At 46.6% G+C, this 21,722-nt stretch overlaps 1 protein-coding gene across 1 annotated transcript in view; it reads right to left on the bottom strand.

The window, feature by feature from the left end:
• Positions 1-21,722, bottom strand: part of TRABD2A (TraB domain containing 2A) — a 108,165-nt gene that overhangs the window by 31,870 nt on the left and 54,573 nt on the right. Inside the window, exons 3-4 of the mRNA XM_038402835.2 lie at positions 8,608-8,754; positions 3,411-3,585 (exon numbers count right to left, since the gene is read on the bottom strand). Coding sequence (XP_038258763.1) covers positions 3,411-3,585; positions 8,608-8,754 — 322 coding nt within the window. The remainder of the gene's footprint in view (positions 1-3,410; positions 3,586-8,607; positions 8,755-21,722) is intronic.

The raw sequence follows: 21,722 nt of genomic DNA, 5'->3' as shown, positions 1-21,722 counted from the left end.
CTTTCCAAATTGGCCCCTGTACAGAGTGAGTGAGTGTGTGTGTGTGTGTGTGTGTGTGTGTCCCTGGGGAAGAGAAGAAACAATGCTAATGGCTTGGAAACTTCCAGCAGGTGGGGCATAGAAAGTACACTGGAAGCACTGAGAAAGGTTTGACTGGTGTGTGGAGAGCGAGAAGCAGCAGTGTACTTCCCGCAGGCTGCATGCAAAGTGTCTGTTGTGACCTGGAGCTCAACAGGTACAGGGCTGGCTATTTCCCACAGCATCATTTCCTTGCAGAAGTACAAGAGCTCTTCCCCCATAGGCAGGGGAGAAGAGGAATTTGAGAAGAGAAAGTGCAGTGGGGGGAATGGAGAAGGGAGTGTGTCAATTGAAAGGGAGAGCGAGGGGAATGGTGAAGTGAAGGAAGGAGAAGAAGAGGATGAAGGGAAGAGCAAAGATGTCTTGGAATGGTTTTTAAAAATCTAAGGGAAGTGACAGGGAGGCAGGTGCCAGAGAGCGAAGAGATAGAGAACTGAGGAAGCCAGAGAAGATTGTATGAGATGACGACAGTGGCAAATAAATTGAGGGCTTGTCTACATAATGAGTTACTGCATGACAAGCCAGGGTGTGAAATGAATGTAGAACAGGCCAGCTTGCCGCACACTAACTGGCTGTGTAGACTCTGCTCCTACGCACTAAAAGTTCTGTAGGACAGTGGTTCTCAAGCTATCTGATGTGGGGAATTGGCATTTTTTTTTTCAATGTGCGCACAGACCGGCAGCCGATGGCTTGCGGACCGGCACCGGTCCGCGGACCACCACTTTGAGTAGCACTGCTGTAGGGCACTTTGCCGTACTCCCATTTCAAACAACTCGATGTACATTTATGCTGTAGATTCACACCCTGGCACACTGCATGTAAGTTGTTGTGTAGACCTGTCTTGAGAGAGAGAAGAAATAAACAAAATGGAAGATAGGGAAGAAAACTCAGGAATAGGTATCTTTAAATGTCTGGTTTATTCCTGCCCATTTCATTGCATGTGCTGGGAGGTCATTACTCCTTAGAGGACAGTGCTTCTGGGACAAGCTAGTTTCATGCTCACAGTTGTGTCCATATGAACTCTTTTGCATTTGAACGTCAGCCGTTCAGTTTCAGTTATGACCCAGTTACTGGGGCAGTACCTGGCAAGGACTAGCTCTTCTCATGAGGAAAGAATATTATGCCTTCTTCTGTGGCTGGTGTTTGTTTCCTATCTACGGATAGAAATCCATCAGGGATTCGCATGCTGCTTTGATATGACAGGAGTTTAGAAAGTGGTGTTGGCAGCTAATTTGTACTGGCTAGGCCAAGGACAGACAAAGTCTGAACTTGTGTCACACACCCAAATGCCCTAACCCAAGTAACCTGTGTCTGATTCACTTTTCTCCATGGTGGAGAGCTGTATGCAGCAGTGTATTAGTGCAGAAGGATGGTATGTATACAATCTTTATGCATGCCTGAACAGGTACTATCAGCTACCTTTCATTACTGCCCTGCTCAATGTGAGAGATCCTCATTATGCTAAGCAGATAGCCCATAACCAGAGCTCCCTGCTGCATGTGTAAGATTTCTCCTTACTGTAAATGCTGTTACTGCATTTAGATAAACATTTCCCTTTCCTTATCTAGACCTTCCACCCTCACTGAAGCAACATCCACTGATCAGATGAATGTGTCATGTGCATCTCATGCTTGACAGGATGCTGCTCTCCTTGAGCGTGGTTTTAGCTGCATTTCCCTTTCCAGTGGCCATTAAGATTTACAGACAAATTTAACTGGGAGGCAGTGGGTAGGGCACTAGGCTGGGAATCTGGAGACCTAGGCTCTATCCTTGTCTGGTCCACAGATCTACTGGTGTGACTTTGAGCAAGTCACTTCCCCTCTCTGTGTTTCTGTCCCCCACCCCTATCAGCCTTTGCCTGCGTTGTCTATTTAGACTGTCAGCTCTTCAGTGTAAGGACCAGGGTGTATAAAAATGAAGGGGTTTTTAAATTAAAAAGATCTATTTTTTTATTTAGATCAGATTTTTATTAAATACAGGTTGATTATTAAAAATAAACATTTAAAATTAACTTTGAAATTGACAACCTGTGTTAAGGCCTACACTTTTATAATCTAATAACACCATTTAAATTCAATGCAAAAAATAATATTGCACTACATGTTTGCTGCCAAGTGTTAAAGAAAGTCCAACCACTGACCTGGTGGAAGTCACTGGCTCAGTAACTGGAACCAGAGAGTGCTCAACCAGTTTTTGACAGCAGTAGCCTGCTCTGCAAGTGCAGAGAGAATATTTTCTTCATTTCAGTTTATTCAAACTAGTACAGTTCAATTACTAGTTCATTCAAAGTTAAGAAAGCAACTGGGAGTTGAAAAAGCAGGAATGCTTGTTTTCCTCTTCCAGTCTATGAATAAAAACTAGGTGTGAAAGTATGGTCTATTAGTTCTAAAATCTTGAAGGATGTGGTGATCACAAACAGTTAGTTCAACACATTACATACAGATAATACTTTGTTTAATATATCAGTTAATTTTAAATGCAAAATATGTTTTGGTAAACTTACATAGAAACTAGTATCCAGCATCATTAATGTAGTTTTAGTCAAGTAATTACAAAATTTGCAAATGCTGGTTTTGTGCATTTTTAGTTGAGTACCAATTTCCATGATTGACACAAATCATGAGTAGAAAATCAATCATCTAGTAAATAAGAAAATTCACCATTTCTAAGACTGTAAAAATAAATGTGTCTAGATCTATTTGCTAACCAGGAGGATACAGTACAAGTATCAGATTTAGTTCTATTTAGTTGTAAATCAGCATGTTTTAATGGTTACCAACCAATGAGAATCCACTGTTCCTTAGGAAAATAACTAAAAAGTACAAATGCAAAGCACAATTAAAATCAATTACTTAAATCAAGGTTTCTTGCTTGCATCTTTAAATCTCGATTAAAATCAGGTGATTCAAATCACTTTGATTTGAATAAATTCACCCTGGCAAGGACTGTCCCTTATGCACATGTATATCACATAGCACAATGGGGTCCCAATCTCATTGGAAGTGTCTTGGCACTACTGATTGAACTAGATACTCATCAACCAACTAACGTTTCATACTTAAGCTAGCATGAGGCAGTAAACTAAATATGCACCTTCAACAACCCTGCTTACCTACAGGGTGAGCTTCAAAGAGTTCACATTTATCTTTAATTTGAATAATAGTCTACGGCTAAAGAACTAACTAAGGGAAGAGGGTTTGTTATGCCTTTAAGGGTCTGATCCTGCAGTGAGTTCTGCATGGGGATTCATAATAGAATCTGGGGCTTGAAAGCAGAGATTGTAAAAATGCAGGAAGAAAGTAATCAAATTCAAGAGCTCGTCTAGCACGTACCGGCTCCAAATGCAAAGAAGAAACTCTTGTCAGGGTACTCCTCCAGCAGGTCCTTCACTCTCTTTCCCATCCTCTCATTGCGCTTGTAGATCAGCTCCTGGCGGAAATAGCTGTCTATCTCTTGGGCGGTAATGCGCTCGTGGGGTGGCAGGGTGGAGTTAATGAAATTTGGGACCTAGGCAAGAAAGAAAAATCTTTGTGGGAAATGACTTTATTCCACCGGTTTATTCCAAGGAGATGAAGATTGTCAAGGTCAGGCATCGAGGAGCCTGGCATTCCTCCTCACCCCCCCAAAAAAAACATGTACAGCAGGACAAAAACCCCTCTCAATGAATTTTTAAAAATGCTCCAGTTCTCCAAGTATGTGATTTTACAACCTGTGCAACTGAATTTGTTTTAGGTTGATACAAAGAAAACAGTCGTTCTGGGTTTGTCAGATAGTAGCTCTTGAATCCTGCATGTACGGCTAAAGGAAATCCGTATTTGTCATTGGCTATCTTTAGCTTCATACCTTTTCCCTAAACCCACCAAGTATTACAAGATTAAGATCATAGGGACAGTGCCACATGAGCCATTTGCCTGCTGTCCCGCAAGCCGCGCTGGGTGGGGGAGAATAATAACCAAGCAACTACGGTTGGTCAAAAAATGTCTAAGTTTTTCCCAAAAAGGGACAATTTTTTCATAAAGAACGCTCCCATTTTTCAACCAGCTTCATGTGCATCATTTACAAGGTGGTCCCCAGACCTGATGTCATTACAGCATCCTTTAAACATTTGTTCTCAAACACCCCTCACACACACCCCAATAACCCCAAATCCACCTGTGGCTGCCTGCTGCAACCCCCCCTCCCCCACAATCCTTTGCCATTCTTTGACACCAAGGGGCACCAGTGCCGAAGGCCCCTGCAGTGTCAGGGAAATGATGAAGTGAGATATACCCGGATAATGCACTGGCACACTGCAGAGGAAGTTGAAAAACCCCTGAGGTCATGGTCAGCCTCAACTGGGGGGAAAATTCCTTCTTGACCCCACCCCACACATTGTGATCAGTTTGACCCTGGGCATGTGAGCAAGAACCAGCCAGCCAAGTATCTGAGAGAGAGAATGCTTGGTACCACCTCAGAGCCCTGGCCTGCCCCATCCAACATCCCATTTCCAGCTGAGGCCAACCCTGATGCTTCAGAGGAAGGAGATTAAAAAACAAAACCGCCCAGATTCAAGGGGGGCGAGAGGGGGAGTAAGTGATGTAAGATTGAGGAGCTCCAGGAGGAAGACAGTGCCTTGCTCATTCCTTCCCCTTGTTGGCTCCCACAGAATTTGGCAGGTTTTGTTTTTTGTTTGTCATTTCTCCGCCAATGGGGTGTGAGCACTTCCCAGATCATATCCAACTGGTTGGGAATTGCTGTTTTAACAGATTTAGACTATTAGGGCCGCAGGGAGGTCACTCTTTGACCTAGCTCACATAGAATCTGTCTCTGATGGTGAGCTTTATGTGGTGGAGAAAAAGGACTGTCGTGTAGGTGAAGGGCAACTTGTCCCTTGGAGACATGAGGCATGGTATCAACAGAGCAGTTCTCTCCTCGGGACAGGAAGCAAGGTTAATCGCCTGTAATCTGTAGTAATCGAATAAAATAAACATGTCTAATCTGTATGGTCATCTGTGAAATGGGGATAATGATGCTCACCTCCTTTGTTAAGTGCTTTAAGATCTGTGGAGGAAAATGCGAAATAAGAACTACATGCTATTTATTATTATCATTGCCAACAATTCACTCAGCTGCAAAGCACCCCGAGGTTAGGTGTGCACAACAACAAAGAGACAGTGACACACACACAAAGCTCAGTGCCAGGAGACTGGCACAATGGACTGAACATAACAGTAGCTCCAGCTCCACAGGGCACCCCACTGAACGAGCTCTGCCATAGAGGGAAATGTTAGATCAGCAGGGAACCCCTCCCATCACCGAGCTCTCACTCAGCTCTGCTAGGTTGAGACCTACGTTTTCATTGATGTACATAAGGGGCTAGGCAGAACTTCACACTCTGAAGTAACAGAAGTCTAATATTTGAGACCTAGCCACTACCCTGACAAGGCCAAATGATTCCCTACAGGGCATTTTCTTGTCGTTTATAGTATCAGAGAACTGGGGATTCCATCTCACTGCTTGGGAGACTGTTCCCGCAATGGACACTGCGTGGTTTCGTTCGTTTTTCCTGATATTCAGTCTAAACCCAATCTTTCTTTGTTTCATCCCAGTTCTCCTACTTAGGCCTTGTCTGCACTACAGAGTTGTATGGCGTTAACTCCATCCCCGGAATGTGGATGCAGTTATGTACACACATACATATTATACCAGTATAGCTTTTCCCATATGGGAAGGGGAACAACTCTACTGGTATAAAACACTTTTATACACCCATATGAGTTGCATGCAGGATTGCACTGGTATAATTATTAACTAACAGACAGAATTACACCAATACAAAACCTGAACACAAATCAGGCCATATACACCCTTCTGCCCTCCTATATAATCCCTCCCCCCCTTGAGCTGACATGCTTTCAACACAATCCTCTTAGACACCTCTTTGCTGCCACAAGTCTCCACCAAATAACTAGGCTACAAAAGAGCAGGGTTAAATGCAAAGCATGCCCTCTCCCAAGACAGGGCTCCGATACTAACACAACAGCGATAGGACTATATATAAAAACTGCACGTACTCTAGAAGTGCAAACAATCCAAGGAGCTCAAAGGGCTTGACAAACATGAAGTAGCCAATCCATGAACCACTGTGAGGAGGCGACTGCTTTCCCCACCATAGGTGCTGACTTCTGCTGGTGCCGGTGGATGCTCAACCCCAGTCTGTCCCCGACCCCTCCCCAACTCCGCCCCTGCCCCTCCCCCTCCTGCCCTGCCCCCCATTACAACCCCTTCCCCAAAGTCCCCACCCCCTCCCTGCCCCTATTCCAACCCCTTTCCCAAATCCCCCCCCGGCCCCCCCTTCCCTGCCTTCTCCCCTGAGCGCGCCACATTCCCACTCCTCCCCCTTCCCTCCTGGAGCTTGTTAAGCCGCAAAACAGCTGTTTTGTGGCAGCAAGCACAGGGAGGAGAAGTGGGGACACGGCGTGCTCAGGAAAGGAAGCAAAGGCGGAGGTAAACTGGGGCGGGGCGGGGAGCTGCCGGTGGGTGCAGAGCACCCACCAATTTTTCCCTGTGGTGCTCCAGCCCCCGAGCACCCACGGAGTCGGCGCCTATGCTCCCCACTGCCAAGATGGGAGAAATACAGGCATTAAAGTGCTTGTGATTTGTCCAGTGTTACATAGGTGCCAAGGTGAGGCTCACATGCATGTGTCATTATTAGCACAAAAAGCCTGGGCTTCCTCTCCACTGGGACTAAACTGATTCTTCCCTTATACAACCTAATGCCAAAGAGGCCTTTAAAAAATAAAAGTGACCTCTCGGAGCTTTGGTGCTAAAATTAAACAGTCAGACATCCTGTTTGTCTCAAAGGAAAGGCCAGGGAAAACTCCGCTGTCTACAGGCAACAAGCTAGAGTATAGGACAGAGCATGTTCTGATCCTGGCTGGAGAGAAAAGCAGCCACTCAAGTCAGCTAGTTAGCAATCTTTACCCACATTTGTGAAGGGGCCTATCAAAGGAAAGACAGTGTGAGCTAGCAGTTAGAGAAGCAGACCAGGAGTGAGAGGATCTTTGTCCTGTTCCTGACTGGCATAACCAGGATCAGCATCTGGCCCAATGTAAACCAGCTGTAATTCGAAAGACATTTCTCCGGATCTAGAGCAGCGTTCTCACATGCAGAATCTGGCCCTCTGCCAACGACCCGCTCAGTCATCTTGGACAAGTCCCACAGGGCCTGATTCTCCCAGGTGCTGAGAGCCCACAAGTGCAAATCAAATCCAGGGAAGATAGTAGCGTGCAGCACATTTGAAACACTGGCCACGAATCTCTTGCTGCCTCATTCTCCCCGTCTGTAGGATGGGGGTGATCATTCCTAACTCACCACCAGGAAAGAACCCTTATGGCCTGATTCTCCTCTCCTTTGCACTGGTTCCACCACCCCAGTGAGAGGCAACCCGACCCTGTGGTTCTAGGCTGAAGGGGCGAAGTGTTAGATAAATAATTGTAACCTGCGGGAGGGAGAGTTCAGCAGAATACATGGCAGTGGAGCAGCAAAGGGGTGTTCAACTGGGGCAAAGCTGTGCAGCATAAAACAAACCACACAACTTAGCATGCTAAAATTAGCATGTGGATGCTGCAGATTGGGCGAGAGCTCGGGCTGTCGCGCCCACCTGAGCCCCTGGGTCTGAGCTTGGGTAGCTAGACCAAGTCTCCGCCAGAGCCACAAAATCCATGCGGCTGTCTGAAGCAGACTAACTTGCGTGGGTCTGTCACCCTGGGCTGGGAGGGTCATTCCCAGCTGCAGTGCAGACGTACCCTCTTAAGCCTGGTCGACACCAGAAGGTTTTGCTGGCATTGTTATATCAATTAGGAGGGTGAAAGAAATCACACCCCCGACCAACATAGCTAAATCCCTACTGTATGTGCAGTTATACCAGCAACAATGTCCTTTCGCTAGCATAGCTAATTCTGTTTGGGGAAATGGTTTACGCTTTACTGGCAAAAGCACTCTTTTGACACTCTAAATTGTACCTCCACCAAGGGGAGGAGGACAGATATACCTGTATATCCTGCCTGGCAAAGCCTGTTAAGCGTACAGCCCCTCCTCAGCACACCTATGCTAGGGAAGCCTGAGTTAACCCCTTGCATGATGGGAGCCCAGGTTTTGCTGCTGTATCCGGTCACACTAACACTAGTTAGTATGCTTGGATTGCATGGACTCCTGAGCAAAGCTTTTAACTCTCTCAAGTTGCAAGAAAGGAAAGGTTCAAATTAACAGGAACAGAAACCCCCCCAAAATGCAAATCGGGAACAGCCTAACAAGAAGGCAGGCACAATCATTTGAAACATCCCCCCCCATTTCCCCCCTTCCCGTTTCTACCACACTAAACAGAACAATAAGTGGTTCCACTTATTGGTAACAATACTCGGACCTTTTCGGAGTGGAGGCAGTGCTGTCCGTTGAAGGACGCTGGTGTGGCAGAAGGGCAGAATCAGGGGATTCTCTGGCAGTCAGGGACAGGTGGGAAATACCAGGGGGTGCAGCAGCAAGACTCACTTGAGAAGTGTCATGGCTGAAGATGATGGAGTTGAGGTCCCCACAGTTGTAATGCTCGATAAGGTCCTCGGTCGTATATGGGGTCTGGAGACTTCCTGCTCGGAGGCTCTCCTGCTGCAAGAGAGTCTGATTCAAAGCAAAGATCACCTGAGGGAGGGAGGAGGGAGGAAAAGACAAAGTTCATTATAAGTGCTTAACTCACTGGCTGTGAAGATAAATTTGAACAAGAATCTTCAACTCTACTCGCACTCCATGTGGGGTAATCCACATGCTTCACCAACCCACACTTCCTGCAGAGGTATAGCTATTTACACATCAGAAACGACAGGATACCCTGCCTTGTGGGGGTGGGGGAATCTGTCCTGCCTCCCCTCCTGCTCACCCGAATACTGGAGGCTGTTGGGATTAGGGGGAGATACAGGCTGTGGCATCTCTACACATCCCTGGGGGGTGCAATAGGATGAGTGACTCAGTATCTGAATGAGATGAGGGCCAGGGTAAGGGCTAGCAGACCGAAGTGGAACCCACGGAGAGAGAGCAGCAGGCAGCAAGCAGAAGGGTCAGCACTGCAGACTGAGGGATTGTTTGTTACCCAGCTATGCAACTTGGGGGGAGGGGGTGTCTTTCTAGATCCTGGGCTGTTTAAACAGCAGCTGAGGCCAAGAGCACCTGGTGAGAAGAGGACTACTGGTTCTTTTGGGTGCAGACCTTGCTGGAGTTACCCATGCCTTTACCACTCAAGGACTAGATCTCTGTAGCATACTCTCTCTGCTTCAGGCTTCAGCTTGGGGCCATTCAGAAGCAGGAGTAAGAAGAAGTATTCTGCACCGAGCAGGGCTTCACTTAAATCCCAATTCAGGAAAGCACTTAAGGCTTGAGCCCAACTCTGTTCACTGACTTTGATGGGATGGAAACACATGCTTAGGCCTGGTCTACACTACGAGTTTATGTCAAATTTAGCAGCATTAAATCGAATTAACCCTGCACCCGTCCACACAACGAAACCATTTTTTTCAACATAAAGGGCTCTTAAAATCGATTTCTGGACTCCTCCCCGATAAGGGGATTAGCGCTGAAATCAACATCGCCATTTTGAATAGGGTTAGTGTGGACACAATTAGATGGTATTGGCCTCCAGGAGCTATCCCACAGTGCACCACTGTGACCGCTCTGGACAGCACTCTGAACTCGGATGCACTGGCCAGGTTTACAGGAAAAGCCCCGGGAACTTTTGAATCTCATTTCCTGTTTGGCCAGGCGAGCTCATCAGCACAGGTGACCATGCAGTCCCAGAATTGAAAAAGAGCTCTAGCATGGACCAAACGGGAGGTACTGGATCTGATCACTGTGTGGGGAGAGGAATCCGTGCTATCAGAACTACGTTCCAAAAGACGAAATGCCAAAACATTTCAAAAAATCTCCGAGACCATGAGGGACAGAGGTTACAGCAGAGACACAACACAGTGCCACGTGAAACTTAAGGGGCTCAGACACGTACCAGAAAACCAAAGAATCAAACGAACGCTCCTGGACAGAGCCCCAGACATGCCGCTTCTACGCTGAGCTGCATGCAATTCTGGGGGAGGGGGGCCGTCACCACTACCCCACCCCTGTCCGTGGATTCCGATGATGGGGTAACTCTCCACCATGCTGACAGGGAAGATGAGGAGGACGAGCTTGAGGAGAGCACACAGCACACCATTCTCCCCAACAGCCAGGATCTTTTTATCACCCTGACTTAAATACCCTCCCAACCCAACAAGCCGAAGAAGGGACCTCTGGTGAGTGTACCTTTTTAAATATAATACATGTTTTAAAAGCAAGCGTGTTTAATGATTAATTTGCCCTGAAGACTTGGGATGCATTCGTGGCCAGTACAGCTACTGGAAAAGTCTGTTAACATGTCTGGGGACGAAGCAGAAATCCTCCAGGGACATCTCCATGAAGCTCTCCTGGAGATACTCTAAAAGCCTTTTCAGAAGGTTTCTGGGGAGAGCAGTCTTATTCCGTCCGCCATGGTAGGACACTTTACTACGCCATGCTAATAGCAAGTAATCTGGTATCATTGCATGACAAAGCCTGGCAGCGTATAATCCCGGTGTTTGCTGGCATTCAAGCAACATCCGTTCTTTATCTCTCTGTGTTACCTTCAGGAGAGTGATATCGTTCATGGTAACCTGGTTGAAATACGGGAACTTTCCTTAATACGGATGTTTTCCTGAATTAGGGCCATGGAGAGCAAATAACGACAGTGCCTATAATCTGCACTGGCTGCCTGATTGAGTTTCAGGTGGTGGTTTTGGGCTATAGAAGCCCAAAATGGATTTGGCACCTGACAGACCCTCTATCTAAGTAGGGTGATGCTATCTGCTCTGAACACAATGCATACACACTGGGCAAGATAAAACAAACATTCCTCTCTTCTGGAGGTTTGCCTTTATTGTTAACGTAAACAAGAAAAGGTTGTTTGCAGCCTTACCTTGCTCCCAAGTTTGGTTGTTCCCTACGGTTACCTCTACAAGACCTCTTTATCCCAGCCCCTACATCCCTCTGCCTCAGAGACACTCAGCCCTTTACACTCCTCTGCTGTACCCAATAGGAATGACCTGAGCTGACATAAGAGCGAGTCAACTAAAGACAAAAAGCCAGCATCCTCAGAACCTACCACACTCCTGTAACACCCTTCCCTTTCCTCCCGCATCAGGGTAGCTGCTATTAGCAGAGGTGCTAAAGCTGATTTAAAAGGGTGGGGCCTTTTCCCATGAGAACACATCAACTCTGGAACTGGTCCCTTTGCAGTGAGAGAGGCTAGAATTGCTAGCTTCCAGGACATTCTGCAAAGCTTATCCTCTTTTCCTTTGGAGCAGAAGGCGGGTTGAAGGTTGCCTGGCTAGATATGGGGAGAATTATTCCAGCCTGGGTGGCTTTGTGCCATTTGCTGTGTGCAATTTATTCTTGCTTGTTGTTTTTATTTCAGGTACTGCAAAAAGCATCCAGAGCTACTGGTGCTTTTCAACAACATGAACTGTATATATATATATATATATATATATATATATATATATATATATATATATATATAGGGTGTTTTATCACTTTTATTCTCCTTTTTTCCAAATAAAACAAATGTACCAAAATACCAAATTCATCAGAACACCAAGTAAGTAAAGAGGATTGGGATAAATATTAATATGGTTAATATCAAATCTACGGGATGTGCAAGGTGGTGAAGTATAACCAGGGCCGGCTCTAGGATTTTTGCTGCCCCAAGCAAAAAAATTTTTGGCCGCCCCAGCTTTTTTTGGTCTCCCCAGCCCCAGCCCCAACTCTGCCCCTTCCCAACCCCTTCCCCAAATCCCTGGCCCCACCTCCTCCCCCGGGTGTGCTGCTCCCCCCCCCCGACAACCCCCTGCCCAAGCTCACCTCTGCTCCGCCTGCTCCCCTGAACATGCTGCTGCTCCGCTTCTCCCCCCTCCCTTTCAGGTGGGGGAGAGGCAGCGCGTTCAGGGGAGTAGGTGGAGGAGAGGTGAGCGGGGGTAGGGGGAGCGCAGGAAGTAATGGGGGGCAATAGAGGAACCGCTCCCTGCCCCAGCTCACCTCCACTCTGCCGCCGCCACCTCCCCCATGCGCGCCGCCGCTCGGCTTCTCCTCCTTTCCTCTCAGGCTTGCCGCGCAAAACAGTGGTTTGGCGCACGGCAAGCCTGGGAGGGAGGGGGGAGAGCGAAGCAGCAGAACGGAGGCGAGCTGGGGCAGCGGGGGCACATTTCTAGGGGTGGCATGGCCAGCGCTGGAATGCCACCCCTAGAAATGTGCCACCCCAAGCACTTGCTTGTTTTGCTGGTGCCTAGAGCCGTCCCTGAGTGTAACACCACTCAGAGAAAGAATTTGTCCAGCTCCTGACTTTGGCATGACCGTAATGTTATTCTGACCACTGCTGATCAGACTGCCCAGTATCATTTCACTACTTCCTGGTACTCCCTCAACTGTCTGTATCCATCTGTTGTCACTTGTCTTATATTTGGATTGTAAATTCTCCGGGGCTGGGACTGTCTTTTTGTACAGCACTCAACACATTGGGGTCCTGGTCAAGGACTAGTATGGTAATACAAATAATAATTTGAGTCTTGTGTGATGAGTTTTGGTGTCTATACATACATGTATATAAACGTATCCATGCATGCCACACAGAGACTGTTTTTTTACAAATGTACCTGCCAAGAGGAAATTTTTTATCCATGCCCAACTATGGCAGTATGAAAATAGTGATCTCTGAATGCTACTTGACAGCAGTCTGCCTTTCTGATGGAAGCAGATACCAGCATTGGTCCATGCAGCACAATTACTCCCTCTTCAACAACTACCTTGGCTAAAATCCAATGAACAGAACCAGTAACCTCAGGCGGCCTTATTTCCTCCAAACTAGAGATCTCATGAGCACCATCAATGCCTCACAGGAGACATTAGTATTGTTTTTGTAAACTGTTTTGGACTGGTGACCTTTGATGGAAAATAGAATAGAATATCAGGGGTGGAATGTAAATGTAAAGGTTTCCCCAACCTGTGCTCAGAGGTCCATGGATGCATATACCAAATGTCAAGATTATAAAACAATGGGAACATGGGATTTAATCACGTCAGTGTATCCCTCCCCATTGTATTGCCTGCCTTCTGATCAACGGATGAGAGTGCAGAGGTTACAGAGCTATGTTCACACAATGTGAAATGATGTTGCCTTCATTACAACCAAACCTGACTGCCTACCCACAAAGAACTTTTTACATTGGTGTATTAATATATTTAGACACAATCTGTTTCAATCTCCTCAAGACACAAAAAACAGCACTTAATGCCCACATTTTTCAGGTACTGCAGGAATTCTGTTTCTCACTCCAATAGCACCCCACTAAGGGCATGTCTACCTGAGGAAGTTCAAGAAAGTTAAACCAGGTTAACTAAAGGTGTGAATTTAATGTGCCTCAGGGTAGTTTACACTGCAGCCGTGGTGTGATTTGCAATTCCTGTAGACATATCTGCAGTAGCTGTACTCTAGCTAGCTTGCTAAAAATAGAAGTGAAGATGCTGTGGCATGGACTTTCTGTGTAAGCTGCACAAGCAAGCACATACCTGGTGGGGTTTGGGGGGGTGGGAGACGGGGCATCTTCACTTCTATTTTTAGCAGGTTAGCTAGAGTATAACTACGGGTATGTCCACATGAGTTACCATGCACACCCCTGGCTGCAATGTAGACGTACTTGTTAAAATGCATTAAATCCCTCTGTGGATGATCTCAGTTCAGAAGTGGCCTTAGTCCTGGTCTACACTAGGAGCTGAGGTCGAATTTAACAGCATTAAATCTATTTAACCCGTCCACACGATGAAGCCCTTTTTTTCCAACTTAAAGGGCTCTTAAAATCGATTTCTTTACTCCACCCCCGACAAGGGGATTAGCGCTGAAATCAGCCTTGCCGGGTCGAATTTGGGGTAGTGTGGATGCAATTTGACGGTATTGGCCTCCAGGAGCTCTCCTAGAGTGCTCCACTGTGACCACTCTGGACAGCACTCTCAACTCAGATGCGCTGGCCAGGTAGACAGGAAAAGGCCCACGAACTTTTGAATCTCATTTCCTGTTTGGCCAGCGTGGCAAGCTGCAGGTGAGTGCAGAGCTCATCAGCAGAGGTGACCATGATGGAGTCCCAGAATTGCAAAAGAGCTCCAGCATGGACCGAACAGGAGGTACGGGATCTGATCGCTGTATGGGGAGAGGAATCCGTGTTATCAGAATTCCATTCCAGTTTTGGAAATGCCAAAACATTTGTCAAAATCTCCCAGGGCATGAAGGACAAAGGCCATAACAGGGACCCAAAGCAGTGCCATGTGAAACTTAAGGAGCTGAGGCAAGCCTACCAGAAAACCAGAGAGGCAAATGGCTGCTCCGCGTCAGAACCCCAAACATGCTGTTTCTATGATGAGCTGCATGCCATTTTAGGGGGTTCAGCCTCCACTACCCCAACCGTGTGCTTTGACTCTGTCAATGGAGAGGGAGGCAACATGGAAGCAGGTTTTGGGGATGAGGAAGATGAGGAGGAGGAGGTTGTAGATAGTTCAGAATAAGCAAGCGGAGAAACCGGTTTTTCCGACAGCCAGGAACTGTTTTTCACCCTGGACCTGGAGCCAGTACCCCCCAAACCCACCCAAGGCTGCCTCCCGGACCCGCCAGGCGGAGAAGGGACCTCTGGTGAGTGTACCTTTTCAAATAGTATACATGGTTTAAAAGCAAGCGTGTTTAATGATTAATTTGCCCTGGCATTGGCAGCCAATACAGCTACTGTCAACGTGTCTGGGAATGGAATGGAAATCCTCCAGGGACATCTCCATAAATCTCTCCTGGATGTACTCCCAAAGCCTTTGCAAAAGCTTTCTGGGGAGGGCAGCCTTATTCTGTCCACCATGGTAGGACACTTTACCATGCCAGGCCAGTAGCACGTAGTCAGGAATCACTGCAGAATAAAGCATGGCAGTGTGTGGTCCCAGTTTTTGCTGACGTTCAAGCAACATCTGTTCTTTATCTCTTTGTGTTATCCTCAGGAGAGTGATATCACTCATGGTCACCTGGTTGAAATAGGGTGCTTTTCTTAAGGGGACATTCAGAGGTGCCCGTTCCTGCTGGGCTCTTTGCCTATGGCTGAACAGAAATGTTCCCTGCTGTTAGCCACGCGGTGGGGGGAGAGGGGGAAGGGGTTAGCCACGCGGTGTGGGGAGGCAAAATGTGACCTTGTAACGAAAGCACATGTGCTATGTATGTAATGTTAACAGCAAGGTTTACCATGAAAGAGTGTACCCATTGTTCTATAAAATGTGTATTTTTAAATACCAGTGTCCCTTTTTTTTCCCTTCAGCAGCTGCATGTGTTTCAAGGATCACAGGATCTTCTCCTTCCCAGAGGCGAGTGAAGATAGAAGGCGAAAAAAACACACTTGCGATGAAATGTTCTCTGACCTCATGCTGTCCTCCAACACTGACAAAGCACAGACGAATGCGTGGAGGCAGACAATGTCAGAATGCAGGAAATCACAAAATGACTGGGAGGAGAGGTGGCGGGCTGAAGAGAGTAAGTAGCGGGCTGAAGAGGGTAAGTGGTGGGCTGAAGATGATAGGTGGTGGCAACGTGATGAGAGGAGACAGGATTCAATGCTGAGGCTGCTAGAGGATCAAACTAATATGCTCCAGCATAAGGTTGAGCTGCAGAAAAGGCAGCTGGAGCACAGACCGCTGCTACAGCCCCCGTGTAACCAACTGCCTTCCTCCCCAAGTTCCATAGCCTCCTCACCCAGACGCCCAAGAACACGGTGCGGGGGCCTCCGGCCACCCAGCCACTCCACCCCAGAGGATTGCCCAAGCAACAGAAGGCTGGCATTCAATAAGTTTTAAAAAGTTTTAAAATGCTGTGTAGCTTTGTCCTTCCCTCCCCCACCACCCCTCCTGGGCTACCTTGATAGTTACCCCCCTATTTGTGTGATGAATTAATAAAGAATGCATGAATGTGAAGCAACAACGACTTTATTGCCTCTGCAAGCGGCAAGGGGAGGGTGGTTAGCTTACAGGGAAGTAGAGTGAACCTAGGGGGCGGGGTGGGGGGTTCCATGAAGGAGAAACAAACAGAACTTTCACACCATAGCCTGGCCGGTCATGAAACTGTTTTTCAAAGCTTCCCTGATGTGCACCGCGCCCTCCTGTGCTCTTCTAACTGCCCTGGTGTCTGGCTGCGTGTAACCAGCGGCCAGGCGATTTGCCTCCACCTCCCACCCTGCCATAAACATTTCCCCCTTACTCTCACAGATATCGAGCGCACAGCAAGCAGTAATAACAATGGGAATATTGGTTTCGCTGAGGTCTAAGCGAGTCAGTAAACTGCGCCAGCGTGCTTTTAAACGTCCAAATGCACATTCTACCACCATTCTGCACTTGCTCAGCCTGTAGTTGAACAGCTCCTGACTACTGTCTGGGCTGCCTGTGTATGGCTTCATGAGTCATGGCATTAAGGGGTAGGCTGGTTCCTCACGGATAACTATAGGCATTTCAACATCCCCAACTGTTATTTTCTGGTTTGGGAAGAAAGTCCCTTCCTGCAGCTTTTGAAACAGGCCAGAGTTCCTGAAGATGCGAGTGTCATGTACCTTTCCCGGCCATCCCATGTTGATGTTGGTGAAACGTCCCTTGTGATCCACCAGTGTTTGCAGCACTATTGAAAAGTACCCCTTGTGGTTTATGTACTCGCTGGCTTGGTGCTCTGGTGCCAAGATAGGGATATGGGTTCCGTCTAGGCCCCACCACAGTTAGGGAATCCCATTGCAGCAAAGCCATCCACTATGACTTGCACATTTCCCAGGGTCACAACCCTTGATATCAGCAGATCTTTGATTGTGTTGGCTACTTGCATCACAATAACCCCCACAGTAGATTTGCCCACTCCAAACTGATTCCCGAATGACCGGTAGCTGTCTGGCGTTGCAAGCTTCCACAGGGCTATTGCCACTCACTTCTCAACTGCAAGGGCTGCTCTCATCTTGGTATTCTGGCACTTCAGGGCAGGGGAAAGCAAGTCACAAAGTTCCATGAAAGTGCCCTTACCCATGTGAAAGTTTCACAGCCACTGGGAATCGTCCCAGACCTGCAACACTATGCGGTCCCACCAGTCTGTGCTTGTTTCCCAGGCCCAGAATCGGTGTTCCATGGCATGAACCTGCCCCATTAGCACCATGATGCCCACATTGCCAGAGCCCGTGCTTTGAGAGAAGTCTGTGTCCATGTCCTCATCACTCTCGTCACCACGCTGACGTCGCCTACTCGCCCGGTTTCACTTTGGCAGGTTCTGGCACTGCATATATTGCTGGATAATGTGCGTGGTGTTTAATGTGCTCCTAATTGCCAAAGTGATCTGAGCGGGCTCCATGCTTGCCATGGTATGGCGTCTGCACAGGTAACCCAGAAAAAAAGGCACGAAACAATTGTCTGCCGTTGCTTTCACGGAGGGAGGGCCTGATGACATGTACCAGAACCACCCGCGACAATGTTTTTGCCCCATTAGGCATTGGGATCTCAACCCAGAATTCCAATGGACGGCGGAGACTGCAGGTACTGTGGGATAGCTACCCACAGTGCAACGCTCTGGAAGTTGACGCTAGCCTCGGTACTGTGGAAGCACTCCGCCGAGTTAATGCACTTAGAGCATTTTGTGTGGGGACACACACGATCGACTATATAAAAATGATTTCTAAAAAAACGACTTCTATAAATTTGACCTAATTTCGTAGTGTAGACATACCCTTAGTTTCCTTTAGCTTAATTCACTTTGGAAGTACATTAAAATGAAGTGGATTAAGGACATTTCTGAACAAGTGTGTCCACACTGGGATTTCAGGAACTTTAACTAAGGCCCTTTAATTTCATACTACAGGAAATTAAACAAAATTAACCAGAATAGGCAAGCCCTAATTGATGCTAAAGACTAGAGGGGGTCTACTGAGACAAAGGTCAGCTCTACACTTTAAACCCGTGGTTCTTAAATAGGGGTATACATACCCCTGGGAGTACACAGAGATCTTCCAGTAGGTACATCAACTCATCTAGATATTTGCCTAGTTTTACATCAGGCTACGTAAAAAGCATTGGCGAAGGTTGTACAAACTAAAATTTTATAGACAATGACTTGTTTATACTGCTCTACATACTATACACTGAAATGTAAGTACAATATTTATATTCCAATTGATTTATTTTATAATTATATGGTAAAAATGAGAAAATCGGCAATTTTTTAGTAATAGCATGCTGTGACACTTTTATATTTTTGTGTCTGATTTTTTAAGCAAGTGTTTTTAAGTGAGGTGAAACTTGGGGGGACACAACACAAATCGGATTCCTGAAAGGGGTACAGTAGTCTGGAAAGGTTGACAGCCACTGATTTAAACTTTTCCTGGTATAGAAATGTCAGTTAGGAGTGTGATCTTTACCGGCAAAAGCCCTAGTATAGATGCGATTTTATCAGCAAAAAAGTGCTTTGGCTGGAATGGCATATTTTTTTCAGGGATCTAGTATATGCAGTAACAGCAAAAGCACTCTTGCTGGGATAAGGTGCATCTCCAATAGGAGGCCTTATTAAATTTTGTGAATCAGTGAGATCGCAAACATACAACAAAGTGAGGACGTTGTGCCATAAAGATGCAGTTTAAAACTAAAAACTACAATTGTCAGAATAAAGATTTTATCTTTTCAAACCTATTACAGGACACTGAGAGGTACTTCACAAAGCCTTACTAACATAAATATTCACTACAACCCTTGGCTCACTACTCTTCGCTGAAAGGTGGGAGCTGTCCACCACAGAAATGTGAAGATCAGCCAGGGTCTACTGGATAGTCAGAGAGGTAACGCAGTTGTAGGAGAGGAAAAGCCATTTTGCTGTTCTAATCAGATATTCCATATTTCAGCTAGAATAGCATCTAAAGCTCCGGGATAATGTTTTCAAAGCCACCCAAGGGACTCAGGTTTTTGGATTTTGGATGCCCAATTCCCATCTCATTTTATATGGGAAGTAGGTGTCTTATGCCTTGTTCTTTCTGCAAAAGGCACCCGGGAAAGTATAGCTTTATTGAACACTGGAAACCAACTCTGCGGCTGGGGATATTGACCTCAATTGGCTGCTTTCGTTTGCATTTAGGGACTAAACAGTTCCTTCCCAATTTTCACTTTCCAGGAAGCAACACCCCCATTTTAGTTCCAACCATCTAAGCTACAGCTCTGCACAGTCCTGAGACAGACATCCAGTAAGAACTACTTCTGTGCCAACATTTGCAGATTAGTTAGGGTGCGCTCTCCTGCTTGCATGGCACCCAGTTGTACCTTCAGCACTCCTTTGGTATCATCAGGGGGAGCCAAAGGAACTCAAGATCAAGCCTGCAGCACTGGGAGGTAGAAAAATCAAGCTATGCCAAATGTGTAGGAATCAACAGAGCCACAATTTCATGCAGTAAATTCATGGTACCAGGATCCATGCAGTGCAGGGCGGATGATGGTAGTGCTAAAAATATTCTCAGCATCAGGCTGTTAAAGCTTTGTGAGGGCATTTGTTGGCGGTAGAACGTGGCATGTTTATCAAAGAAGTGCATATGGTTACAATGCAGCTAGCGCACAGCACAGATTGCCGAAGGAAGCTAGGGTTTCATTATGTTGTACTAGCATGTGTGCGCCTTTGTAAAGGCGCTCCTGCATTTAGGAACAGCACCTAAAATTCTCCCCACACAATTATTTTAGCGAATGGTGTCATTTCAGCTGTTTGCAATACCAGATGCTGCTTCAAATGGTGCCCCTGCTGAAAAGTTTATCTTCAATAAACAGTCAATGATTGATAGTCCTGGGCATTTCATAGCAAGGAGAATTCCTGAACTCATGTGCTCAAGGTATTTAATTTGTGTGACTGACTTGGTTCAGAGTTGATAACCTTATCTAGTGTTACTAGTAAGAGAACATGTTAGTTCTATTACAAAGTGCTGATCTGGGAAGCCCACAGTAATTAGACTGTCAGGGTCTGATTCTCATCTCACTTATCAGGTATACTAAAGCAGGAATAGTTCTGCTGAGTTACACAGGGGTAAGACAAATAAGCAACTGGAATCAGGCCCCCAGTTGATCTACAGCCTTTGAATTGGATGCTGGCACCAAGTTAAAATTCCCCTGCAGCAAGTAGGAAACTGAGCTACTGTACACTGTTAGAAAAGGGAGAAGAGAATAGCAAACAGGGAAAGCCAGACAGAAATTTGCGACAGTAAGTTGCAAGAGACCTTTACAATTAATTCTGCATGCCTGGGGAGTGTTTATATTAAGCCAGCTGTTTGTGTTAAGCTTGATTTTGCAAACCAATGGTACATAAGGTAGATTTCTGTTCTCCGAGTGTCTGTTGCATCACACTGTATTATATTAACTCAGAAATCTTCCTTGAGTTGAGATCCACAGGAAATCACTCCAAGTTTGTACTTCTTTCAGAAATGTTCCTCTCCTGCCCCCCACCCCAACACCACTTTCCATTATGTGCATTCACACCAGCATCAAAGCATCTCCTGAAAAGATGTATTCCGAGAACAAAAGTAATAAGTTTATTAGAAAGGGTTTTTCCCCTTCCCACCTCTCATTTCCACTGAGATCTCTCTCTCTTCTCTCCCTCTGCCTTCCCCCCCTTTTTGTACTGTGGAAAAAATCGATTAAGCTCTCTGGTATATATATTGCTGCAAGTCTCTTTCTCCTCCCTGAGATTCCTTCAGCTGTCAGGAGACACTTGTCCCCTTTGCGGGCATTGTTGGAACAGCCTGCTAAGCTAAAGGGGTGGGGAAGAGGGAGTTAGAGCCCGGCAGATGCCTTTTTTGTCAAAGACAAAAGACCCCCTGCCATCCTCTCCACTTTTCAGCACTTTCATCCAGCCCGGATCAAAGCGCTGCTCTGCATATGAAAGGAACCTGGCATTATGAGACTCAAATTAGCCTATCGCCACCCCGCTAGCCTCCAAGTCTTCGCAACAAAAGCGCTCACATCTGTTCGATCATTTGCCTCATCTTCTGGGGTTTTTTCTCAGCTCTCAGTTTTGAGGGCCATTCAACCCCTTGAATTATAGTTTGGGGGAGCATCTTCCTTGCTACAGACAATTTTCTTTTAACTGTCTTAAGGCATCGTAGCGGCTTTGGTGTCCCTTCTCAGCAACTCCCTGCATTGGTTGTCGTCACCCATTCAATTGAGTCATGTGCTCACTTTTCTCCTCCGCTTTAAGAGCTCATTTCTCTTCTCCCTCTTCACCTGAAGGGGACCGGTCCCTCTGTGCAAGTGAGCACAGCCGCCCCAAATCAAAGCGAGCCTCGAATCAAAGGCATCGTGGCAATGAAAGTCAATAATCCTCCTTTGTCATGGTAATGGTTCAAACTGAGTGCTGAGAAGAAAGCAGGGCTCCTCGCTTAGATGCAACGCACTTCTTAGATGTTCTGTGGCTGCATCTCAACTCCCATTGAAGCAAAACGCTTCTCAAAGCCTGGAACCTGAACTTTCCTGCTACAGCAAGTAACCCTGCAAAAACC

The sequence above is a fragment of the Dermochelys coriacea genome, chromosome 5 (assembly GCF_009764565.3).
Source record: "Dermochelys coriacea isolate rDerCor1 chromosome 5, rDerCor1.pri.v4, whole genome shotgun sequence".
Lineage (NCBI taxonomy): Eukaryota > Metazoa > Chordata > Testudines > Dermochelyidae > Dermochelys > Dermochelys coriacea.
Note: the sequence above shows the minus strand (reverse complement) of the source record. Positions and strands in the feature narration are given on the sequence as shown.